This window comes from Anas platyrhynchos, chromosome 3 (genome assembly GCF_047663525.1).
Source record: "Anas platyrhynchos isolate ZD024472 breed Pekin duck chromosome 3, IASCAAS_PekinDuck_T2T, whole genome shotgun sequence".
NCBI classification, from domain to species: Eukaryota; Metazoa; Chordata; class Aves; order Anseriformes; family Anatidae; genus Anas; species Anas platyrhynchos.
Window position 1 is genome coordinate 64051150 of NC_092589.1, and position 13973 is coordinate 64065122.

At 34.8% G+C, this 13973-nt stretch overlaps 1 protein-coding gene and 1 long non-coding RNA gene across 10 annotated transcripts in view; one reads left to right on the plus strand and one right to left on the minus strand.

The window, feature by feature from the left end:
* LAMA2 (laminin subunit alpha 2) overlaps nucleotides 1–13973 on the minus strand; it is a 401748-nt gene that overhangs the window by 156480 nt on the left and 231295 nt on the right. For all 9 annotated transcript variants that reach the window (XM_072036025.1, XM_072036022.1, XM_072036019.1 and 6 more), the window contains 3 exons: nucleotides 12228–12339; nucleotides 8098–8211; nucleotides 1451–1578 (listed from right to left, as the gene is read on the minus strand). In XM_072036025.1, coding sequence (XP_071892126.1) covers nucleotides 1451–1578; nucleotides 8098–8211; nucleotides 12228–12339 — 354 coding nt within the window. The remainder of the gene's footprint in view (nucleotides 1–1450; nucleotides 1579–8097; nucleotides 8212–12227; nucleotides 12340–13973) is intronic.
* LOC106016132 (uncharacterized) lies at nucleotides 1541–5893 on the plus strand. The gene is made up of 3 exons (XR_001188622.5): nucleotides 1541–1695; nucleotides 2388–2447; nucleotides 3130–5893. It is a non-coding gene; the product is annotated as an uncharacterized lncRNA (long non-coding RNA).

Here is a 13973-nt window from a genome sequence, read left to right on the forward strand (position 1 = left end):
TCCTGTAGAATTATTTGAAGTGTTGCAGATCTTCTGTGTAGTCTGGGTACGTTCTACTTGCACCATAAAGCCATGCTGGATGGCATAAAACCAAATGGTCTAAATCAAATGGCCACACATGATTTCAATTTTTTGTGTAATGTACAAGAAAGGCTGACCAGAGAAGATCAAGAACAGTTTTCCTTAATTACACTGCATTGAATGATTTTGATATTATTATCTTCCAGATACTGAGTGGGACAAAACCAATTTAAAAACATTCAAGACACTTTGTATATCTGATATTTCTTACAAATCTATAAGCAGTAAGAAGCACAAAAAAATCTTTATAACCAAGGAAATTTCTTCTTAAAGTTTTGATATATATTTCAGTATTATTTTTACCTATTAAAACAAATCAATAATGATTATTCTCAAATAAGCTTACAACATATTTTGACTATCAAAATCTAAGGCTGAATTCAGGCTATAAATGAATCAACATTATCACAGAACGGTTTGAGTTGGAAGGGACCTTTAAAGACTGCCCAGTTCCAATCCCCCTGTCATGGGCAGGGACACCTCCCACCAGACTAGGTTGCTCAAAGCCCCACCTAGCCTGGCCTTGAACGCTTCCAGGGATGGTGCATCCACAGCTTCATTGGGCAATCTGTGCCTGGACCTCACCACCCTCACAGTGAAGAATTTCTTCCTTATGTCTAATCTAAACCTACTCTCTTTAAGTTTGAAATCATTACTCCTTGTCCTATCCCTACACTCCCTGACAAAGAGATCCTCCCCAGCTTCCTGTAGGCCGTCTTTAGGCACTGGAAGGCTGTTATGAGGTCTACATGTAGCCTTCTCTGCTCTCGGCTGAACAACCCCAACTCCCTCAGCCTGTCTTCACAGAAGAGGTCTTCCAGCCCTTTGATCACCTTGTAGCCTTCCTCTGGACTTGTTCTAATACCTCCATGTATTTCTTGTGCTGGGGGCCCTAGAGCTGAACACAGTATTCCAGGTGGGGACTCAAGAGCAGAGCAGAGGGAGAATCAGCAGAAAAGAAAAATTATAAGCAGAAAAAATAAGTCTGATTAGATAAACATAAAGTGATTTTTAAATCAATGATGTAAAAAAATCTTAAATCTGTAAATTCAACTTTAAAACTAGAAAAAAATACTTTGTAAAGGAAAACAGAAAATCAAACACTCATTTTTCATTCAAAAGAAAAGGCAGTTATCCAGAATTTTAGGTTGTACTTCCTAGCCTACTCTTGTCTAACTTTAGTCTCATTCCTTGCCTCTGAACAAAACTTAATGCTCCATACAATTGTAAAATGAGAATAAAAGCTTATATTGCAAAATATATTTTTTTTGGTTAAAACACAACCTGAAATGTACATACAATAGTATAACTTTAAAATTTATACAATATAATAAGTGAAATAGTATAATATACGATAAATATATCTTACTTGTTAGAAGGTATGTTTAGTGGGCAAGCACACAGCTGACAGTCTTCAGCTGTCCCTTTAGTAGGATCACCATAGAAACCAGGAAGACATCTATCACAATATGAACCACCTGTGTTGTGTTTGCAGTCCTGAATAGAAGATGAAAAGTACAAATTCACAATTATAGAATATTCACAATTAGACAAAGACCTTGAAGGTCGTTTATCTAACCTATCTTCTCAACTGGATCGTAAGAAGTCTGCAAGGTATATTCTGATTTTCTGTTGTTAGTTGAGAACTGGTTCTGGAGAATAGCTATAACAATTGGTGCTTTACACATATTAGGTATTTATGCTCTCTTAGGTAAGTTTTATTTCTGTAAAACATAAAGAAATGTTCCAAAATACAGTTGCCACAGTATTGTTTTAGCTTGCTTAAATAAAACTAGCATTCAGAGAATCACAAAACAGGTTTAGTATCGCAGTCTTACAACAGCCTGATTTTTTATTTTTTTTTTTTACAAACAGTTTTCAGACGCTGATCTCAGAATTACAGCTTAGACGATATACTTTATAAAAATAGATTATTATATTTCACATTTAAGTGCTTTAACTCATTTTAAAAGGTATATGGCTAGCAGCATACTAAATATATTTGAGTAGACTACTAAATACTCTAAATGTGAAGAGTAGTAAAGGCTCAACTGTTTAATTAATACTTGTTTGCTAGCAAACAATACAGACTATATTTTATGGGTAGAAACAAGGACAAGTATATTGTATATAGGGCCTTACTCATCAGTAGCTTTTCCTGCATATGACTGGCCTTCATTATACAAGATAGTCTTGAGACAGATATGAAACACCCAATGACTTAAAGTGGCAGCAGTAGTTCTCTATTTCTGTATATAGCCTTTGACATGATCTCAAATTAAATGATTTTTTTTTTTTTTTGGCAGAAAGGAAAGTGGTCCCCTACGAACTGGCTTCCCATGCTGACTTCTAACAACAACTGCTTCGTAAATTTGCTTCGTAAATTTTAGAGAAAAATTATCCCTTCTGCTATTCTTCTTCACCACATAGGATTAAAGATCCTAAATAGTTTGGTACAATACATCACAGGCTCAGTAAATTACTTCTCTGGCTTAGTTTTGTTTTCTTCCCTCCACGTTTTAGCACACTGGATTATTCCTTTGAATATTATTTGCTACAAGGTGGCCAAGTGCAGCCCTTACAAAGTATGAAAACAGAGAAAGAAGCAGAAACAATTTTGAGAGTAAAATTACATCTCAATGTGCTTGGGTATAGATTGAAAAAGCATGTGACAACTCAAAAAGGCCAACATGAAAGCCATGAGATAAATTTTTATTTAATGGAGAATGTTCTGATCTGATTTAGATAATGCATAAGGCTCCAGATCAATTCTAGAATTTGTTTCACCCTTAATATTTCCCTAATGTGCTCCTTCAGCATTATTGATTTGTGTAAATATTTCCAAACTCATGATCTTATTAAAGCAATTTTAAAGTATTCTTCAAAATATTTCTATAATTTACTGTAAATCATGTATATGGTACTGATTGACCTTTAACATCATTACTACACAAAATACATAATATATCCTCAATAAAGGATAAAGATAATGGCACTACTTTAAGGAACACTGATTTATTTTATTTTATTTTATTTTATTTTCTGCAGGATTTTCCAAGATTACGATGAAGTTTTTTGCATTGTGCTCTGCAGAGCTGGTGCTGTACATTTGGGGAGCTGAATAAGCCGAATACCCTTTTCAGTCATAAGCACACTGAAGTCAGAAGGATCTGTCTCCAGAAATGTTGTTTACTTCTAAAGGGTGCATTCTTATTGCTTGTGTGTATACAATCAACATATCTTTGAAATGAAAGCATTAGTCACCATATTAAATTTTCACATATTTGGTAGACTGTTAATGCCAACTATTGAGACCCCCTAGTCAAACAATATTATGGCTTTAGTACCTTCAGCTGGGCTAAATTCTACTCCATTAGGTCATTTAAGTCTACTTGATTGTTACTTCAAGTGCTAATATACAAAAATAATCTACAGGCCATACTTAAAGGAACAAGAACATTAAGATATGCTTTTAAAAGATGTGACAAAAATAATTTCAATGTTACAAAAGAAAAATCCTTTACAATTCATCTTTTTTAAAGCATTATGTCAAATTATTTGTACTTTTCCTGAAAAATAATGGATTCTTCTTTTGTGTTAAGTTTAGATTTAAATGCCCTCAGAAATATCTTTATGCAGTTCATATTCTTAAAAAAAGTTTATGTCAAAGATGCTATTAAATTGAGGGGAGCTAACACACACTTAAAGCTTACAGATTGGTATTTGCAGCTGCTTCTTTTTTAAGTTTAAAAAACAACAACAACAACAAAAACACAAAAACACACAACAAAAACCCTTCCATCTTCTGAGAAAACAATTCACATTATGAAGAGCTGACCTTCTTCTCTTTGAATAATTTTCTAAAAATATAACTCTAGTACATTTCCATGTACTAATTCTCCTTAATCCAGTTCTCTATATCTACTTATTTCCTAACTGTAACTCTAAATTAAAAAACAAACAAACAAACAAACAAACAAAAACCAAACAAAAAAACGGAACAAAACACTCATACAGTGCCAAAATCTGAGCATATGTTGTACTGTGTATATATTAGCGTTGGGCTGAGAAATAACAATCTCGTGTAGTCCTACCTTTCTGCCTGAGCTGGTCTCAGTTTTACTGGAGAAAGAACAAGAATTATATAGTACATGGATGTGAATGGATGTGACATACTTTGCCTGTTCCTTTCAGTGATGCATTAAATTTTATGTTCATTTGCCAAATTTCTAGATCACTTTAAGTACTGAAATATTTGAATTATTAGCCCTTCTGAAGACATTATCAATACTCATGATTTTTTTTTTTATATCAATTGGTTGAATCTCAATTTGAAACATGTAAAATATACAGCCATGGTTTTAAGTATGATCCAGTTTGAGTAATATCTAATTACACTGATATTACACTGATACTTAAAAGGTGCTTAGGCCTGTGAAGTCTTAATTTCATGTTTGTATGAACATTCATATTTTTTTTTTTGTGTGTGTCATGAGACTGGCTGTAAAGAAGATTATGATCAGCTGTCCGTAACTTCTCCAGTACATTATATACATGGTCCCTTGGAAATACAGTTGGTTCTAACCCATTGATTGATTGGTTTTGGTAAAATCAGTAGTCTGTTCCATAGCCTCTTAGATTTTTATGACCAGGAACTAGTTTATTCTCATATGTTTATGTCATCAAATTACAGTGACTAGATCCCAAATTACTTTGAATGCATCAATTTTCTGGACCTCTTTTATATCCAAATACCAACAAACTTCACTGAGACAACCTGAGAATAGAACACTAAGATAAACTTAGAATAAACCAGACTGTGAATTTTATTTTCTTTAAAAAAACTTATGCATGAATCAGACCTTCTTGCATAAAGATTTTGTTACTGATTTCCTGGAGTGCATTTTCCACCCCTTCTTATTGAGCTGGCTCTCAGTTTGGAAGAAACCAACTGGACATCTGTGCACCTAGTGTCAGGGAAGACTATGTTCACTGAAAACCTCCTCTGCTTAGCTGGGTCCACATGTGAAAGTATGACTATAGAGAGAAACATTCTCAATAGAAGACTAGTGATAAAATTAAAACTTTAATCATGGAGTATGACTGAGTCCAACACAGTGCTTTGGCATGTTGCTGCTCTATCTCAGGTTATATCTATTATGGATATCAGGGAAGATAGTAGTTAAAGAAAATGAAAACATATGCCCATGTGCCTATTTTGGTATATTTCTTAGTCATCTAGAGCAGAAAATTTTATTCTCTTTTTGAGAGCATGAACATGCTCTTCTAGCATTTTCAAACCACTGTAATGTCTAGATTTCATGACCCTTTTCTGGTGTTACAAATGCAATCAAGAGCAATGCTCAGGCTTTATATTTTCACCTGTGGTATATCATGTACTGCATTTAGCTGAGGATCCATCATTATGTTACTGTGTAAATGAAAATATCACTCCTGTGATCAAAACTGTCAAAAGCACAACATGTCAAATACCTCTGACACCGGCCTCCATCTACATGCTACATGCTGTTTATACACAAAGATAGAAAATACAAAATGGATGCAACTGGGACTGCCCTCTTAGCAATTTCAGCACCTCTTTAAGGGGAGGAAAGATCTGTTTTTTCTGGGCTTACTAGTGGGAAAGTAACGTTGCCATGAATGAAATATTGAAATGTTTTTGCTGTTCACAAGGATTAGATTTAACCAGCCTCATATAGCTGCCATAAATATGTGTATGTAAAATTACAAAAGAGTATTTCCGTATGCTAGAACTTGCCCTATGTACCAAAGCAGTTATGTATTATCACAATGGTAACGAGAACGATATATCATGCAGCTCTCTATATGGCTGCTGTGGGGATCAAAGGCCTTTGCAGGTTACTGCAAGATAGGCATTAAAATAAGCTTTTTATACAGACCTATGTCGAAGCAGATGATTTGAGCTTTTATCATGAGTCAAAAACATATTTCAGCTGCCTTTCAACTACATTTCAAAGCTAAGGAAGAGTAAAAAAGTATCATATCAGTAAATTAGGTGCCTAAATTGTCTGTTGTATTACTGGAAAAACACCATGAATAATAATAAGGAGGCCAAAAGGCTGTGTAAACCTCAATAGAACGAATGCCTTTGATGTGAAACATTTCTCTTTTTCAGCATTCAGACTTCTCTCTTTTTCACTTCAAAAGGCTTATGATCCAAATTGAATAGCAGCATTTAATAGCCTGCATGGATACTAACCAATCTAACTTCATTTACAGTATTTTCAAAGTAAGCTGCAAAAAAAAAACAGAACTAGTTTTAAGCTCCCTGTGCTCCTATTCTTTACAGGATGATCTAGTATAAGCTCGGGCAGAGCATAAGAAATACAGAATACTTGATAACACACATAAAGTACTTTTTCAGCAGGTTATTTTCCACTTCCGCCTCAGTGCTGTTGTGAATGCACCAGCACCCTTTGAAACATCGAAAGGGGGAGCTCTGCTATCTCAGTCAGTAGTAGCTAACAAGCAGCTGAAAAGTGCAAAAGCACCACAGTATGCAACTCTACAGCCTTCTTTCACATCCAGGCTGGTGTTAGAGAGAAAAATAGACAGAGAACTTGTGTAAGGGCTAAAACTTGAAGGCACCGAAGCAAGTGGCCTCAGAATTCCATCTGACTATGCACCACTAAGCAAAACAGTCAACAGTTACAACAGGATTCTCACTCTCCTTTCTTTTCTGTTAACTGATTTTATCCCACACTGATGTTATAGAGATCAGAGCTGGAGGCTACAGTCATTAATGTAATAAATTCTATCTTTGTCAAGAAACACAAATCCCTATTACCCTAGTGATGATAAATATTTTCATTGCATATAAATGAAAGATTTAAAACATGACTGTCATGTCATACACATTTTTTGTCCTAGGCACTTCTTTACAGCTTACAGTATAATTAAATTGAGAATCATTTTAAGCTTCTATTCATGAAAAAGCAATTTGAAGAATTCACTGATCCAGACATTAAAGATGTCTTGTTTTGTACAGCAATGCAATTAAACATCTTGTATGGGGAAAACAGGAAGACCAGCAATAATTCTAAATGCCAAATTACATTGAAAAAAGCCTGAATTTTCATTTTGGACTTTTCCCAGCTGCTTTTTCTTAAGGAAATAAAAGGGAACATTTAGAAACATGCACAATACCAAGTCTGCTTGAAATTCTGTGGGGAAATGAGAGTATGATATCCCACTAAACTGGCAAGAGTTCAAATTGTGTTTCTGCAAGACTAATGAAATGAGAAATGTTGTTTCAAGCTTCATGCCATATCAGACAATGTAAAACTAAAATGCCCTTGAGTTAATCAGAACAGTCTATTCAGCATAATTCCCCAATTCCAAAAGGCTACTGAATGGGCTGGAAATAGTGGTGTACTGGTATATTTGCTGTGGATAATATCAGATTTAATTGCTGAATTATTAGGTAACTCCTAATAAAATATCCTTATCCTATAAGAAAAATAAGTTGATTTACCTAAATCACATACTTTTATTATTTTATTTTATTATTATTTTCTAATTATATTTTATTAAGTATTTCTTCAAGGTTAGCAGGAATTTAGATGAGGGAAGCCATAAACAATATCTCCATATCATACTAGAACAAAATTTACAGTTATCTGCTACATTCTATAAAATGTAGTGTAAAACACTGCAGAAGACTGGAGTGGGAGAAAATTCTTGCATGGAAGAATATGGACACATTTGTCACATTTGTTGTTTTCTACATGCCATTTACTATTGACTCTATTTCAAAACATAAATCCTATGTAAATAAAAAACTATATTTTGTTTAATTGTAGAAGAAACCATATTTTGGTATGAGGGGATCCTTAACTTCAGCAACCGTTCAACATTAAGATGTTTTTTTCTCCTCAACTATTCCAGGTCTCAGAGGCGGCTAATTCAATTGCACTTCCATACTGAAATTATGAATGATCATGTTCATTAAGTTTCCCTTATAATGACACTTACCAGGCATTCTCCTGTGATATCATCACACATTTCTGCATGACCAAAGCATGTACATGGTGTGCAGACTCCACCAAAAATTGTGCCATTCACACGTCTGTGTTGAGGCCAACAATACTGCAAGGTAGATAACACATTAGGTAAACAGTTAAACAACTTGTCTGAACAGAGAAAAGAATGTGATTTTGTAAAATATAGTTGCATTTGATACAGGCACACAAAAATACATGCATGTCAAATGAATAAAAAGCCACCAACATTTCTCTAGAAATCTGTTCTTCCTGGTGCTGTGGCATTGCGCTGACCTTAGCATTATTTGTAGGTGTGAGATTAGAGGAAGCCTTAACTTGATTATTCTTCTGAAATGGTAAAATAAAGCAGAGGAATGAAGAATTGAAATATGACAGCATCAAAGCAAGAGGTACAGACTGAAAAAAAAAAAAAAAAAAAAAAAAAGCCAGAAGGCAAAATATTGAAGGAGAGAGAAGGAAGAAAGAAAACCCCAAAAACAACAACAAAATTTCTGAGCAGCTCAGCTGCAAAGAGCAATTAAAACATCATTTAGTCTTTTCTGTTTGTAGTCTAATAAATGGCTACACTGAAATAAAGCACAGGCTAAAAACAAAGCTACCGTTTTATTTACAAATTGTGTTGCTTAAATATAAAGCCCAATCATTTTCCTTTAAGAAGGTGCGCTTTATTTTTTTATTTTTTATGTTTTTTTTTTTTAATTTTTTATTTTATTTTTATTTATTTATTTATTTATTTTTTTAATATTAAATTCAAATCAGTATCAAATCCATGGATAGGTTTTTCTTAGGCAAGGTGACATCATACAACAGTGATTTATCAGTGAAAATTCAGCTATTCCATTTCTTCATAACACGATGTCAGGTAGCAGTCTTCCTTACTATATATATCACAAATGGCTTTATAGTTTTTGCTAACTACTTTTCCTCTGCTCATGTGATACTAGAATTTTGCATAATGGAAAAAAGTGCATGACATAGTGTTGACCTTCAGAAGCACCTAGTTAATACTAGAGAAAGTAGCTTTGCAGTGATAGAATACTGAAAGTATCAGCTAATAAAGAAAATCCCTTTCCCTTCACCACTTTCTCGAAGAGGAAACAAGGAGATTCTCATTTTTAAAAATAAAGACAATGCCCATTTTTGTCTAAATACTGCAAAATGTGTGATTTGTAGATTAATTGAAAAGACTTCTAAAAAGAATATTTTCCTTTTCCTTTTTGTCCCCACCTTTTTTTTTTTTTTCATTCTTGGTTGCGTTCCTAGCAAAACATAAATTCTAGAAATCAAATTTTAGAGTTATAAAATCCAGAAAAGGAAAATAGGTTAGCAGAAAATGTTCTACTTTTTTTCTTCTGTGACATGAGATGCAACTCCCTGTTTCTGTATAAATCTACTGTAATCTTTTTCAGTGATTCTGCAAAGAATGATCTCATGCACAGATAAACATAATATTGCACTAGATAGGACTCCAGAAGTCTCTAATTCTAAAAGTCTTAGACATAGAATGTCAACAAAAAAAATGAAAACAGACCTAAAATAAAAGTTTACAGATTGAGATCTTAAGAAAAGAAATTATGTCACATTTAAAAGTCAGGAAAGTTCTGACTTCTCTGATGATCTAACCATTCTGACCATCAGAGTGGTGCAAGTTAAACAAAATTTCTTCCATAGGGAAAGCAAAAGAGTTGATAGAAAGGGAACAAATCTAGTAGAAAGGAGCAATTAGACATAAGGATTTTGACAAATAAAGGTCAGAAGATTCACATGTGTAGAACAAAGTAAATACCACGAATGCTTTCCACCGGTATTTGAAGTTTAAAATTTTATCTGCTTTACCTAAGCTCATGTAATTATGTGTACAGTTCTTGGACGTACTAGCAAAAACATAACAAATTTATTTGAACAGAATCTTGTAGAAAATGAATTCAAAAATTGTGCAATGGAACAATATCACAAGAGACAGCTTATTTTAAATGGTATTGGTTGTTTTTTGAAGACTGATCACGCCAAAACGTTCATATCAATAAAATAATGGTTGTTTTTAGTGCTGCAGCAACTATGCCAGATACCACAATATTATAACACAGGCAACAACATTACATTACATTTTAACAAACATACATTACATTTTAAGAAGAGAAGATGAAAATGAAAACCTGCATAAAGTCAATAAAAATAAAACTGTGCTAGGCTGAAACTGGAAGAACCAAAGTGGTGGAAAAGGACAACAGTGTTCAGAAGAAAAGAAATACAGTATTCTAAATAATCCCACATCTTCAGTTTATCATTGCGTATTCTCAGTTGCTAGTTTCCCTGCAAATCTGAAACTTCACTTTTAATTTTTTTTTGTTGTTTGCCCTTGTTATAAAAAACAAACCATCTACTCACAACAAAAAATATTTCCACATTTTCATCTATCAAGCATAACTGTTCCACATATATCATATGTTGAACCTCAGCTACAAAAGACTCATGAGAAATTAATTCAGTGAATAAAGGCATAGAAATGAAAAATTTTATCTGTCTTGATCTCCTAAAATAAGACAGCTTTGTCAAATGACATTTCTGAGCCGTTCAAAAGTACTCTGAAACTCAGTAAGTACGCTTAGGCAAAAGTCTATCACATCTTGTTGGTCTAATTTTCTTGGGAGGAAACCCAACATAGGGAGGTAAGGAATACAATTTGTTTAGTTCAATAGGTCTGCAATAGCAAGCAGTCAGGGCAGGCACTGAAGAGTGTCCATACTCACCACTGCAGAGACATTGAATTTGCAGCTATCTTCATATGTTCCTTCTAATTGGGTATATGATCTTAAACATGTATCACATTTTAGGAACTGTTTTGAATTGGACAGAAGGCTTAGCATGAAATAAAAAAATCATAGAATCATTTAGTTTGGAAAGCTAAACCTCAAGATCATCAAGTCCAACACAATGTCAGACAGAGAATTTCAGCAACACGAGGCCAGGAATTCTACCCATGCCCTACAGCTTCTACAGCAAAAATAGATATTGAAAGTCTGCAGACAGAGACTTTCATTTGTTTTCTTGCAAATCACAGCTAAGTCTTAACTGAGGTGAAAAATGGACAAGTCCAAAAAAAAGTGTGAAGCACAATGACTGTGTCCAGCTTTTTATCTCAAATATTTAAACAGACAATGGTTAGACTTCAAATTGATTTCTCACCCACAGTAGGAAATATTCTCTTATTTTTTTCCTGTCTGTACCACTTTGGAAGTGCTAGGAATATCCATTAATTGCTTCCGGTCTTCTTTCTAGATTAGTTTATCTAGCCCCAGCTAGAAGCAAACGCATTTGGCATGAAACTACACTCTAGGCCTTAAATATCACATATAGGCATTGAAGATTTTAAAGAAAAAGAGAGTTGACAAGCAAATGCCTAGAGTGCCTGTGTAAATGGCATACCGTTTGTAGTTTTGTGAAGCAGAGCATCTTGGTGTTTGAAGCTATTTCCTCAAAGGCAGATCTTTTGAAGATTACCCAAGCTATTCATATATGAGCTAGTTAATCTTACATGTATTGGTATGAACATATTGTGTGCCAGCTAATGAATCTGTGGGAAAGTGTGCATTTTCTGAGTATGTGTATATGTCATTATCTGTAATGGGACCAAACTAAAGGGAAACAATCCTCATGGGAACACACACATAATCCTCAAGGACTCCAAAGTCCTGGGGGAAAAAAATGAGGAAACTCAACCGCATTACCTCAGGTAATTTGTTCCAACTTTGTTGTGCACAGGATGCATAACTGCCACTCTCCTAATTTTAGGAGAATCAATTGGCTGAAGTCCAATTGATTCAGCTGGATCCACTGAAATGCAAATACTGTTCACATTTCCTTTTGTTAAGCAAAATATCGTCTTTTCACAACCACAGAGGTGTAAAACTCCAGATTCCAAATATTATCAAATGTAATGAACTACTTACTACCTAGAAATAAAGGCAACTAGACAAGCTATACCAAATTTATAACAGAAATGGACAGTTCTCTTATTACTTTCTATCAACACAGCGATACTGGTTGCTTATAATAATCACAGTTTAACACAATTGATCTAGTCTGCATCATGATACTCACCTCACATGAGGTACCATCATACCCTGGGGGACAGTCACATAACTCCACTGCGGATGCCATCTTTCTCCCAGCTGAAGAGTGGTCAGCAGCTTCAATGCTAACACCATCTAGTCTGGATGTAACAGAAATTAAACTGTTAACACAGAATTCGGCAGAAATATATGTGTAGCTGGATGCAACAGTGTATACTGACATTATTTAGCTTGCTTGCTTTTTTTTTTTGTTTGTTTAAAAATAAGGAGGTTTTCATAGTCATCTATTTCTTCCTGAAGTACGTCTGTAGGCTTGTTACTATTTTTGTCCATCATGTGAGGGAGACTATGGTCAGACATACATTGATAAAAATAGATAAAAATTTCTCACAGCACTGTATCAGGAGAAGGAAGACTATTCCTGTCCAGCAAGCCGCATGTTCCAACTTGCATTACAACTGTATATAGAGAGAACTTGACACCAAGCAATGTGTTCAAAATTTATAAACCATTACTCCGGCTTTCTAAAATATTCCATTACTTATCTTTGGTTATCAGATATTTTTATTCTGGAGAGCTGGCCTCTGTAAAAAAGATTTCAGCTCTGTCCATAAGGGTCTAAGTGTTATGTACATGAAAGAAAACCTTCTACCATATATATTAGTCTTCCCAATGACAGAGAAGGGACAAATGGAAAAATGTCTGCTGAATGCACCATCAAGAATCAGAAGACAAAAAGGAATTATAGAAGATATTATTTATCTTCAAATTTTTATAGCCTAACTAGGATATCACCAGTATTTATAGTAGTAGCAATTAGTCGTAAAACTAGTAACGTCCATTATATAACTTTAGGCAAAGGAAGATGGGAAAAGCAAGCCAAAAAGTTAAAAAAAATAAAAAAAATCTTTATTTGAAAAAGAAATGCTAGAATTCACTTGTTTAGAAAAAAAGTAAACATGAAATTTATTAAAACAAACAAACAAACAAACAAACAAAACAAAATACCAAAAAAATTAAGTATTATTAGAGACACAATAATTTTTGATAAGCTTACAGGTAATATGAGTCAGCAATGAGTGAGTTATTAGCCAGCAATGTGCCCTTGTGGCCAAGAAGGCCAATGGTATCCTGGGGTGCATTCGGAAGAGTGTTGCCAGCAGGTTGAGGGAGGCAATCCTCCGCCTCTGCCCACACCTGGAGTATTGTGTCTAGTTCTGGGCTCCCCAGTACAAGAGGGATATGGATCTACTGGAGCAAGTCCAGTGGAGGGTTACTAAGATGATGAGGGGACAGGAGCATCTGTCACGTAAGAGGATGAGAGAGCTGGGCCTGTTCAGCCTGAAAAGGAGAAGGCTGAGAGGGGATCTCATCAATGTGTATAAATATCTGAAGGGAGGGTGTCAGAAGGATGGGGCCAGACTCTTTCCAGAGGTGCCTGGCAACAGTACAAGAGGCAACAGGCACAAACTGAAGCACAGAAAGTTCCAGATGAATATGAAGAAACAGTTCTTTACTGTGAGAGTGACAGAGCACTGACACAGGTTGCCCAGAGAGGTTGTGGAGTCTCCTTCCCTGGAGATATTCAAAACCTGCCTGGATGCCATCTTGCTACATGACAGGGGGACTGCCATAGGGGGATGCCATCTTGCTTGGCAGGGGGATTGGACTAGGTATCTCCAGAGGTCCCTTCAAACCTCATCCATTCTGTGATTCTGTAACATGCAAGCCAGATGTAGTTTACCTCAACTACTATGCATCTGAGGAAACAAAT